This window comes from Siphateles boraxobius, unplaced genomic scaffold (genome assembly GCF_051911475.1).
Source record: "Siphateles boraxobius isolate OS27281-9 unplaced genomic scaffold, OSU_SipBor_1 92, whole genome shotgun sequence".
NCBI classification, from domain to species: Eukaryota; Metazoa; Chordata; class Actinopteri; order Cypriniformes; family Leuciscidae; genus Siphateles; species Siphateles boraxobius.
Window position 1 is genome coordinate 2043 of NW_027509222.1, and position 12958 is coordinate 15000.

Sequence of the window (12958 nt, forward strand, 5' to 3'; positions counted from 1 at the left end):
ATGTTTAATTTGAGTAAAAAAATAAAATGAAATAAATAAAAATAATAATAAAGATATTGTTTGATAAGTGCCGATTGAAGTCCTTGAAATCCAAAAAAGTAGTGCTTGAAAAGTCCTTGAAAGTCCTGGAATTTCATTTGACAGAATCTGTACGAACCCTGGTGTGTGTGTGTGTGTGTGTGTGTGTGTGAGTGTGAGAGAGTGATGGGTTGGTTTAGGGGTCGGGTTAGTGTGTGTGTGTGTGTGTGAGTGTGAGAGAGTGATGGGTTGGTTTAGGGGTCGGGTTAGTGTGTGTGTGTGTGTGTGAGTGTGAGAGAGTGATGGGTTGGTTTAGGGGTCGGGTTAGTGTGTGTGTGTGTGTGTGAGTGTGAGAGAGTGATGGGTTGGTTTAGGGGTCGGGTTAGTGTGTGTGTGTGTGTGTGAGTGTGAGAGAGTGATGGGTTGGTTTAGGGGTCGGGTTAGTGTGTGTGTGTGAGTGTGAGAGAGTGATGGGTTGGTTTAGGGGTCGGGTTAGTGTGTGTGTGTGTGTGTGTGTGAGTGATGGGTAGGTTTAGGTGTCTGGTTAGTGTGTGTGTCTTTGAGATGGGTAGGTTTAGGGGTCGGGTTAGTGTGTGTGTGTGTGTGTGTGTGTGTGTGTGTGTTTGAGATGGTTAGGTTTAGGGGTCGGGTTAGTGTGTGTGTGTGATGGGTAGGTTTAGGGGTCGTGTGTGTGTGATGGGTATGTTTAGCGGTCGGGTGAGTGAGTGAGTGAGTGAGTGAGTGAGTGAGTGAGTGAGTGAGTGAGTGAGTGAGTGAGTGAGTGAGTGAGTGAGTGAGTGAGTGAGTGAGTGAGTGAGTGAGTGAGTGAGTGAGTGAGTGAGTGAGTGAGTGAGTGAGTGAGTGAGTGAGTGAGTGAGTGAGTGAGTGAGTGAGTGAGTGAGTGAGTGAGTGAGTGAGTGAGTGAGTGAGTGAGTGAGTGAGTGAGTGAGTGAGTGAGTGAGTGAGTGAGTGAGTGAGTGAGTGAGTGAGTGAGTGAGTGAGTGAGTGAGTGAGTGAGTGAGTGAGTGAGTGAGTGAGTGAGTGAGTGAGTGAGTGAGTGAGTGAGTGAGTGAGTGAGTGAGTGAGTGAGTGAGTGAGTGAGTGAGTGAGTGAGTGAGTGAGTGAGTGAGTGAGTGAGTGAGTGAGTGAGTGAGTGAGTGAGTGAGTGAGTGAGTGAGTGAGTGAGTGAGTGAGTGAGTGAGTGAGTGAGTGAGTGAGTGAGTGAGTGAGTGAGTGAGTGAGTGAGTGAGTGAGTGAGTGAGTGAGTGAGTGAGTGAGTGAGTGAGTGAGTGAGTGAGTGAGTGAGTGAGTGAGTGAGTGAGTGAGTGAGTGAGTGAGTGAGTGAGTGAGTGAGTGAGTGAGTGAGTGAGTGAGTGAGTGAGTGAGTGAGTGAGTGAGTGAGTGAGTGAGTGAGTGAGTGAGTGAGTGAGTGAGTGAGTGAGTGAGTGAGTGAGTGAGTGAGTGAGTGAGTGAGTGAGTGAGTGAGTGAGTGAGTGAGTGAGTGAGTGAGTGAGTGAGTGAGTGAGTGAGTGAGTGAGTGAGTGAGTGAGTGAGTGAGTGAGTGAGTGAGTGAGTGAGTGAGTGAGTGAGTGAGTGAGTGAGTGAGTGAGTGAGTGAGTGAGTGAGTGAGTGAGTGAGTGAGTGAGTGAGTGAGTGAGTGAGTGAGTGAGTGAGTGAGTGAGTGAGTGAGTGAGTGAGTGAGTGAGTGAGTGAGTGAGTGAGTGTGTGTGTGAGTGTGTGTGTGATGGGGTGTGTGTGGTGGTATGTTGAGCGTCGGGTTTGAGTGTGTGTGGTGTGGATGGGTGGTTTAGCGGTAGGGTTAGGTGGGTGTGTGTGAGTGGTGAGTGAGTGAGTGAGTGAGTGTGTGTGTGTGTGAGATGGGTATGTTTAGCGGTCGGGTGTGAGTGAGTGAGTGAGTGTGTGTGTGTGTGAGATGGGTAGGTTTAGCGGTCGGGTTTGAGTGTGTGTGTGTGTGTGTGTGTGTGTGCTGTAGCCAGCTGTGGCAGTGCTGCTGGTAGATGTGTATCAGATGCGAGTGTGATCACACACACATGTGTGCCGCCCCTGTGGCTGCTGAGGCTCCAGTAGGTCTGGCCCGGCACTAATTCGGGTGCTGGGGGCGTTGGCTGACCCCGGTGGAAGAGCACACACTCCTGTGGGACAAACTCCGCGTGTCCCGCAACACACACATCCTGCTCTCCGGCTGTGTGTTTACGAGGGCAAAGACCGAGACCAACAGACCTGTGATGTCATGAACGACACTATTACATCACAGATGTGAAGCGTGACGTCTCGTGTTTGATGATCGTGAGCGTGCGAGATTAAAAACTTGAGTAAATGAGCGTGTGTGTGTGTGTGTGGATGTAGAAGTGTAAATATTGCAGTTTTGGTAATGATAAACATATGGTTATCCGCTCCCCATCGTGTTGTTACAAAACTTTTTTTCTTTAAAATATGTTCGGCAAAACTTTATATAAAGATCATGTTTATAATGAATTATAGCTCCATTTATACTTATTAGTGCATGATGTATTATGAACATGCACATTGAAAAAGGAAATGCATGACTTATAAGTAAATATAAAAATAACATAAATGTAACTGTTCTTATAATGCAGTATAGTCTTAATGAATCATTATAAATATATTTATAAAATAGTAATACTTACTTATAAATAAGTATAAATGGGGCTATACTTCATTATGGACTTCATAGAAAGTGTTTCCAGATGTTCTTTCATATTCAGCTGAGGAAAGTGAGTCGCATGGGTTTCTGAGTGAACTGTCGCTTTAAGATGATTGATCTCAAACTGATCATGTGATCATGTAGATCTGCAGTTTGTAAATATTGTGTGGTTCATTTGATTTCACACACTGACAAAAAGTTGCCCTAACTTAAAAACAAAACAAGGAAACCTGTTGCAATCTCTTTAAGTCAACTCAACTAATAACTGACAACACTTTAACATGTAATCTGTTAAATTAAAAAAAGAAAAAATTCCAAGGCAAATAAAGAGTGTTTAGCATTTCAAACAATTTCTTTTACCTGTATGTTTGCTTTTCAAAGCCAGCTACATGATTATCTGAGGAAAACATGATGGATAAATATATTAAATCCAACAGTTGATGAGACTGAGACGCACATATTCCTAAACACACACTGGTGATCAACAGATGTTAATTCAGTGAAGATATGAACTCCAAACCCTTTACCAGCTAACTAACACTGACAGCAGTATAAACGAAGCCATATTTAATGAGTTACCACATCATTTCAAGCTGCAGTGCATGCTGGGAACTTGCATAACATTGCGCAGCGTAATATTGTTTGTTCAGATGAATGCACTGGGAATGACACTCATTTGAGTTGGTCAAGTTACTAATACTGGAGTATCAGGTCAACGAAACGACATTAATAAACCGACTCTTTGTTGAAATAAGTTGTGCTGGAGCTTTTTTTTATTGCACGTCTCTTTGTTGCATCATTTGTATATCGGCATTATATTGACCAGCAGCCACTAATGTTACTTTTATCATGAAAGGCTGTTTGTGTGGTTTCTTGGTACTCAAATCACTTGCTGTTGTCATCATCACCTGTTGTTTACTGTGTGCTTTGGGACAGAGGTTAAAGAGAAGGGCAAAGCTGACTAACCTACTTCCTTTACAATGACTATCTCTATCACACCAGCTCTCTCTAGTGTGTCCTGATCTGTGAAATACTGAGAAACACATGGCCACATCGTCCTGATCTCAGTCTTATCGACATTACTACTTCTTCTGCTGACCTGTTTACACAATCAATCTGTCGTCTGATTGATCGTTTAGACTCTTTTTAGGGATGCACGATATATTGGCCTCCTAATCTGTATTTGGCTGATATATGATTATTTTTAATGTTATTGTTATCGGCCCAATAAGAAAATTTGGCCTATATATTAAAGTGATAATGTATTTTTTCCTTCAGCTGAGACTATTCAGATAGGCATGTTCAACATAATGGTTTTGAATTGCTTGAAATATGATTGGAATCACTTCAAAAAAGGAAAATACAGGAAAATAGTGCAACATGTGCTGCACAAGTCGGCTACAAAAAATTATAATGAGAACATAATTATAATTGTCTGCTTGGGACGTAGTGAGACTTTTGTTTTTGTAACCAGGCTCTTAAAAATTATATAAAAATATTTGAATTTAGGTTTATCGGCCAGTATATCGGTTATCGCCTTTCAAATATAAAGAATTATCGGTTATTGTTATCGGCCAAACTTTTTATATCGGTGCATCCTGATATTGTTAGTAATATTTCAGAGTGACTCAGCTTCTTTTTACTTGATCATCCAGACATAATTTTTTTTTGAAAAATCATGATTATCAAATATGATCATCAGGCTTTTGAGGAACTGAATCTCATGATTGTATTGCATTGCATTGTCTTTGATAATAAAACTAGTGATGCACGATATATCGGCCACAATATTGGTATCGGCCGATATGTTAAGTTTTAATGTTATCGTTATCAGCCGGTAAGAAAATTTGGTTGATATATTACAGCTGATAAATAATGTATTATTTCCTTCAGCTGAGACACTTCAGATGCCCATGTTCATCATGATATTATTGAAATGTTTGAAATATGATACAGTTCAATGCAACATGTGCAGCACGAGTCTGTCTTATAGACTACATACAATTATGATGTTATCATTATAATGTTGTGTTCGGGACATGGATTGTAATGGTGAGACTTTTGTTTTTGTAATCAGGCGTTCACAAATTATACAAAAATTTGGATTTAGATTTATCGGCCAGTATATCGGTTATTGGCCTTCAAATATAAAGAGTTATCGGTTAATGTATCGGCCAAAGTTTTCATATCGTTGCATCCCTTACTCTTTTATCAAGTAAAAGTCTTTTAGTGTAATTGTACAAACGTCGTCCTTCAGCTCGTGTGTTTCTGCTGTCAAATCTGCACTGATTTTATCAAATAAACGCAAGAATAACTTTGGTATTGTTGGTGATATTTTAGACTGACGCAGCTTCGGTTTACCTGATTATCCAGACATAATTTTTTTGAAAAATCATGAGTATCAAATATGATCATCATGCTTTTGAGGAACTGACATTGCATTGCATTATCTTTAATAATAAAACTAAGCATTTATAGTGTGGAAGGAAGGGCGCCTGTTTTCCCGTCAGAAAACCGTCTGTTGGACATGTGTTGCTCACAGGATCGAGGAATATTGAGCGTAACGAGCGAGGATGTAGGCGACTGTTGCAGTTATGGAAATATAGATGTTGATTTGAGCCGGGCCGTCTCCACAAACTGATCGCTTTAAGAGTGGGGAGATCCCAGATCTGCCGCCCGCTCCCTTATGGAGCGTGGTTTTCTGTGTGGTTTTTCCCCCTCTTATGATCGTCTGAAGCCAACTGGAAAGCATTTCGCTGCTAAAAATAGCTCTCCGCTTGTGGGACCCAGAACAAGGTCTTCTTGGATCTCGAGGAAAAAGAAAAAAGGAACGTAATGACAAACTTAAAAGTAGCTCTCTTTGTAAGATGAGAACGATTTTCAGGGAAACCCCCCGATTCTACTACAATCATGTTGCTACATGACGACAATGTTGAATTTAGCACTTCTTTTAAAGTGTTTGTTTTCATCAGCGTGCACATGCATACGTGCGTGTGTGTGTGATGCCGCTGACATACATCTTACATCCTGTGCTGTGTGATCTCAGCGAGGTTTCTCTGTCTCAGTGAGAGTGAAGGTGAGGTGTGCTGTGCTGTGGTTATGCCTGTGAGTATTTGTGCAACTGCACTTTTACTACCATGCAAACGCTGCAGGAGCTGCTGAAGGAGGAGCGCGAGTGTTTCCCTGCGTCTGTGTCTTATCTGATGGCTCGGAGGAGGTGTGGGCGTAGGGCTGTGGAGGAACTAAGGTGTGAAGCTGCTCTCCTGCGGAAGGGAGTCAGCAGTAAACACTGAGGCTGTAACCACGCGGCACACCTGGTGCACCTCGTCGAGAACGGCTTTAAACAGTCCAAGGCGAAGGCACGTTTTTCTTCCTTAACCGTTTCACTGCCAGAGCGCTCTGAGGCGCGTAGACCGTGATGTTTCTAGGGTCTGAAAACGAACGTGATTCACGTCTAAGATTCAAGCTTTAAAACGAGGGACCGTTGGAACGGCTCTCAGTGGTGTGGGGGGTTTTGTAGCAAAGCACTTAAAAGATGCTTTTTTCCTAGTGTGAAGACTATTTGAAATATCGGTATTCTGTAACACTTTAAGGTTCATTAGTTATGTATTAACTAACATGAACTAACCATTAGCATTCTGTAACTGTATTCATTCATCTTTGTTAATGTTAGTTAATAAAAAATACAGCTGTTCATTTTTTGTTCATGTTAGTTCACAGTGCGTTAACAAACGTTTTAGTAAATGTTGAAATTAATATTAACTGTGATTAATAAATGATTGATAAAAGTTTTGTTCATTCTTAGTTCATGTTTACTGAGGTAGTTAATTAATGCACATTGTAAAGTTTTACCAAAAATTCCCCTTTTTCCATTATAAAAAACATTTTTGTGCAATGGAAATGTTAACCCTAATTTCGAATGCCTCGAATATGTTCAAAACTTTGCTGAAAAAACCCGTCGCACACAATCTAACACATGCCTTTGGATTGTTTTATAGAGTTAAAAACGTTTAGTGTAATTGTACAAGCGCCCTCTTTCAGCTCGCGTGTTCCTGCTGTCAAATCTGCACTGATTTATATCCAGGAAACATAAGAATCACTTTAATATTGTTTGTAATATTCCAGCCTGACGCAGTTTTGGTTTACTTGATTATCCAGACATAATTTTCTAAAGAAATCATGAGTATCAAATATGATCATCAGGCTTTTGAGGAAGGTTTATTTGTTCATCTCTCAATCATCATTGTATTGCATTGCATTATGTTTTAAAACTACAGAGCTTTGATCATAAAACTATTTAAATATCATCTTACTTAGATGATTTATCTATTATCTGCATTATTAGCAGATATTGATATTTCAATGCATTTTATGTGAGTATCTGCTACACTATTATAAATATCTCATTGATTTACATGCAAGCATCAGAAATCTCATCTTTAATTTTTCCCATATTTATGCACCAAACTGCATATTTTTGCTCAGTTTAAGCTTTTTTCCCTCCATATTCTCACTGTGTCGGACTATATGAGCCGTAAAAGCCCGATAGAACAGTCGATGCCTGTAAAGAAGCTGTATTTTCAGGAGTGTTTGTGTGATTCACGAGTGGAAGTGAAGCTTCGTTTGAGGAGACTCCCTGTTGTTTAATGGCAGAGGAAGCTCATCTCTGTGTGATCAGCCCAGACTGGGTCGTCCCTGCTTGTTCTGAGAGTTAAAGATCTGAAATATGACCGTATTTGGTTTTGATTCAGACCCTCGCACTCTGTTAATTTATGCCGACTTCTGCTTTTAATGATATGGTTTCCAGACGACTGTTCTGATGAAGGAACACACATGCGTCAGGAAAAAGCCTCGCTGCGAGTATCCGTCGCGTCGAGTCTGGGGATGTGAAGGTGGGTGGGCGTGTTTCTGACTGATCTTCTTCGCTTGTGTATGTTTGGTTGTTTGAGTACAGTTGTGTGTGGTAAGATCTTGTGGTTGACCATGGAAAATGAGACCAGACCGAGCCTTCTCTCCTCACCTGAAAAACAAAGCAACCCTGCAAACACAGAAGACATAATGGAAACTTTCACTGACTTACTACTATATTATATTCGAAGATAAAATGCAGCATTAGTGGATGTTAATAAATCCAGGTTAATGTTGTTTACCACACAGACATGCAATCTTAGTTAATGCTAGAAATGTAAGGGTTGGAAATGTAAAACTGCACTGTAAAATAAGATCTTGTAGAAAGTTGTAAATAAAACCAAGATTATTGGAGAGCATTTTACAAGAATATACCATTTCAGTCTTTCTACTTCTACAAAGTAACACATTTAATAAAACATGACATTTTTGAGAAATTTTTTAATTTTACAAATAGTTTTTAAATATTTTTAAATATTACAAATAGTTATTATTGTACCAAAGGTTTGATGTTTTGTCAACTTCAACCCCATAACATTAGACCCGTGAAAAATTGTTTTTGTTTTTTAGTAGCACTATACTATAATGCATTAAAAAGGTTTTCATAATGCACTATATCTTTTCATAAATTATTGTAACCAAAGTTAAAATTTATTATACAGTCAAACCAAAATTTATTCAGACAGCTTCAACATTTCTCACACTATCACGGTTTATTCGCTTTAGTTTAGAATAAAATATGATATTTCACTGGTTTTGCCCATGTTAGACTCTCACAGATGAATTATGTTGAATATGGACAAGAAAAATTATCTTGTCCATTTGAATTAAGATTATTTTTCTTTCCCCATTGGCAGACATTTTAGCTTGTTTTCCCCCAAGACATCATATCTTATGGCATTTTACTACTTTAGTAAATGCAGCTTGATTTAATAACTTTTAGTTATTTGGACTGAAAACAAAACACAGATACTGAGTAAGACAAGCATTATTTGCAGTGTGGAGACCAGCGGCCTGTCTAGATATGATTATTATGAAGATGAGGAAGATGATTATGAAGATGATGAAGATGATGATGAAGATGATGAGGAAGATGATGAGGAAGATGATGATGAAGAAGATGATGAGGAAGATGATGATGAAGAAGATGATTATGAGGATGAAGATGATGATTATGAGGATGAAGATGATGATGAGGAAGATGATGATGAAGATGATGAGGAAGATGATGAGGAAGAAGATGATTATGAGGATGAAGATGATGATGATGATTATGAGGATGATGAAGATGATGAGGAAGATGATGAGGAAGATGATTATGAGGATGAAGATGATGATGATTATGAGGATGAAGATGAGGAAGATGATTATGAGGATGAAGATGATTATGAGGATGAAGATGATGATTATGAGGATGAAGATGATGATGATGATTATGAGGATGATGAAGATGATGAGGAAGATGATGATGAAGATGATTATGAGGATGAAGATGATGATGATTATGAGGATGAAGATGAGGAAGATGATTATGAGGATGAAGATGATTATGAGGATGAAGATGATTATGAGGATGAAGATGATGATTATGAGGATGAAGATGATGATTATGAGGATGAAGATGATGATTATGAGGATGAAGATGATTATGAGGATGAAGATGATGATGATTATGAGGATGAAGAGGTGTGCAGTGGATCATGTCGCTCCACAGGGAGTCCCAGCAGGAAAAGTCATCAGTTCTTTATGCGATCTTTCCCATGTTTCTGCTGTGATGAAAGTCTGGTCTTCCTCGCATGCTCGTGTGTCACAGAGCTTTCCCTGCAGGAGCTGCTCTGCATTACTGTCCTGGCCCGGGGAAGTCAGGGAATTATGGGACGCAGGGGGAAGGAATATCCAGAGCCGGTCCGGTTTCTTGCCCAGAAAACCACATATTTACAGAACAAATCCTCATCAGACAATGCGCAGACCACAGGACAAATGAGATCCAGTGTTTGTAGCGGGAGGAATGACAGCAGAGGCTCGGATCCACGCTTTCATATGATCTGATTCATTTGATCTGATTCATTTGATCTGATTCATCTGATCTGATTCATCTGATCTGATTCATGTGATCTGATTCCTAGTGATCTGATTCATCTGATCTGATTAATCTGATCTGATTCCTAGTGATCTGATTAATCTGATCTGATTCCTAGTGATCTGATTCATCTGATCTGATTCATCTGATCTGATTCCTAGTGATCTGATTCATCTGATCTGACTCCTCTGACCTGATTCCTCTGATTCATCTGATCTGACTCCTCCGCTATAGACCGAATCCCCGGAGAGATCCGATCCACACGCAGGTCCTTATGTGACACAAGACTTCAGATAAATGCTGTGTAAATCATGTTTTATGTTGACACTTGGCAGGTTTGGTTTGATTTAACCGATCTCTGGTGCGATTGCTGTTCATTTGAGTTCAAAAGCTGTCCAATCAGGGTGTGACATTGTCCACAGTGTTCAGTGTTTAAAGTCCCCCTGTAGTCAATTATTTTATCCCTTAAAACTCATCTGTGATCACCAAAATTACATATTTAAACGTTTTTTCACCTTAAAATTTCTTTCGCCACTCACTCACTCACTCACACAGAGATCCACTCGTTGACGATCACACGTTGATCTGATTGGTTACAAGGTAGTTTGTGACGTCAGAAACACCAGCGATTTCAAAGTGTGTTTTTGAGACTGTCTTTGGTTCACTGCAGTTTTAAGCAGAAAATACTCAGCAATGCTGTCGACTTATGAATTTACACATGATTTGTCTTAAAGCACATTAAAAACACCACATAGACACATAAAGAACATTAAAAGCTGGATTTTCACCACACACATGTCAAGCAATAAGCGGATTAATTCAACAGGCAGATTTCTGTTCATGTAAACCAATCAGTCCCTCCAGTTTTCCGTGATCGCTGAATACAACGCAAAATCAACAAAATGTCTAATTTTGAGAACTTTTTACTTATATTAGGCAGTTTCTTATGGCTGTGGTTTACTTGTAATATACTTGTAGATCCCAAAATTAAAAAAGATTTGTGCATTTTTTTTGTTCTGTTGTCATGTATGACTATTGTGCATCTAACATAACACACAATACGGTAAATAGGGTATCCTGATTTTTTGTAAAAATTGCAAATTTTTCACAATTTCCTGAAAAATTTATCATTTTGAACGCTAAATCACACAAAAAATATTGCAAAATCCCAGAGGGACTGCCTAATATCAGATATGTTTATCCTGAAGCGGCCGATGTGAGTGTGTGTGTGTGTGTGTTTGATTAAAGGATCTCTCTGAAGATCCACTACAACACCTTCACACATTATTCCTCTCTTCAGCGCCTCAATTAAAGCCTCGCGCGTATATTAGCCTGATCCTCCGCGCTTTAATCTCTCTTCATGTTTTATCGACTGGAGTATTGATTTGATGTTCGGGCTTTCATCTCCCACAGCCCAGAATGCAACAGAGGGCTTGTGTTACGGTGTTTCTTTAACCCTTTCATGTTGAGGACATGATTCAAGCCTTCATCTACTGTATATATGGCTATAACAGACTTATGAACTATACATTCACATTTATTCATAAAGCAGACGCTTTTGGATCTGTCACTTATTCGGCTCTGTGGAATACTGGATTCTGATTGGTCAATCGCTCCATCTAGCGGTTTATCATTCCCAGATAACTGCTGAACACTCGCTAGGAACGGGTTTTCGTCGTGGATGTTTTGCGTTTGATGAGCTAATAAACTATATAAATAATATAATTAACTAATATACTAAATGAGGCAAGGGTGTCTAGTGACATTCAAGATATTTTAAGACATGAAGAATTTTTATTAAAGAAAAAAACATTTAAAATGTAATTTTGGTTAGTTCACCTTAAAATGAAAATTTCCCCATAATTTACTCATCCCAATGCCATCCAAGATATCCATGTCTTTCTTTCCTCAGTGGAAGAGAAAATACGTTTTTTGAGGAAAACATTTCTGGATTTTTCTTCGAATAATGGACTTCAATGGCAACCAGCGTTTTGAAGTCCAAATCAATGCAGTTTCAAAGATCTTTGAAGTGCTTTAACAGTCTGTGCACGATCAGCTGAGGAGGAGGGGCTTATCTAGCGAAACCATCGGTCATTTTCAAAAAATAAAAAAAAATATATACTTTTTAACTACAATAGGGCCCTATGAAATCCGTTTTATTTTTTTCCAAATGACGCTTTTTCCGTTTTAATTTTAGCAAATTTCTTTTTTTCACTTTTAATTTTTGGGAATTCATTTTTTTTTTACCCTTTACTGTTATTTTAGTCGTTAAAAGAGTGTGCTTTTAATGTTAATGATTAAAATGTACACAAATAAAACAGGAATGACCTTAAATTTATTGCGGTAACGAACATCACATTTACTGCATGATGCAAACACTGCACTCGAAGTACTTCAGGTAACAACTAAATATTAATGGTTATGAGCTTTAAATTGTCCTGTAAAATACATTATATTAGTTTAAGTTTAAATAAAAGTCACACTCAGTCTCTCTCTCGCGCACTGTCGGACACACTCGGTCTCACCCGCGCAGTGTGTGTGTGAGAGACACGCGTGAGTGACGGAGACGGAGAGAGAGCAGGGAAAGGAAATGCAAATGAAAGAATACGCTGCGTGTTTTAAATACAATGAATAACGAAACGCAATGTGGCGGCAGGTGTTGATTCTGTGGCACACCGCGACGAATTAGTCTATGTGTGAAACACTGCATAAAAGTGACGTGGGAACTGCTCAGCTCGGTACTGAGTGACGCGTCAGGTTTCCTTAACTCGTGGGGAGCCGCTTCGCCATGCTTTGGTTGTTTTGAAGGGGGAGGGGGAGCTGGAATGACGGGAGGGGTTGTGTCGCCCAGATTTGCTTCCCCCGGTCTGCATTTTCCCCAGACATACGTTCTTCTCCCACACAAAAACAGAATTTCATTCCAAATATGTAAAATTCCACGTTAATTTGCCGACTCCGCGATTCCGTCCGCGAAATCATTTGGCCCCACTACAAGTGTGCGGATTGAGCTGATCTGCAACGCGCCGGGAACTACGTCATCACGTTGAAAGGTCACGCTCGATGTCGCCGCCGGAAGTACCGCCCCACTCGACCGTGCGAAGGAGGATAGTTCAAATTGTATTGCATGTTGAATGACATATTTATGTCTTTGTGTCATATTATTGTATAAAATGGTCCTATCCTGTGTGTTCAAATCTTTTAAAACCTAAACTTTTTTTTCCCGAGCGTGACCTTCAAAAAAAATGCGGATGCGGCTTTGAAATCGA

General features: G+C 39.6%; 1 protein-coding gene across 1 annotated transcript in view; it reads left to right on the forward strand.

The window, feature by feature from the left end:
- Positions 1-5841: 5841 nt before the first annotated feature.
- tcf7 (transcription factor 7) overlaps positions 5842-12958 on the forward strand; it is a 77201-nt gene continuing 70084 nt past the window's right edge. The window contains exon 1 of the mRNA XM_077224751.1: positions 5842-5979. Coding sequence (XP_077080866.1) covers positions 5842-5979 — 138 coding nt within the window. The remainder of the gene's footprint in view (positions 5980-12958) is intronic.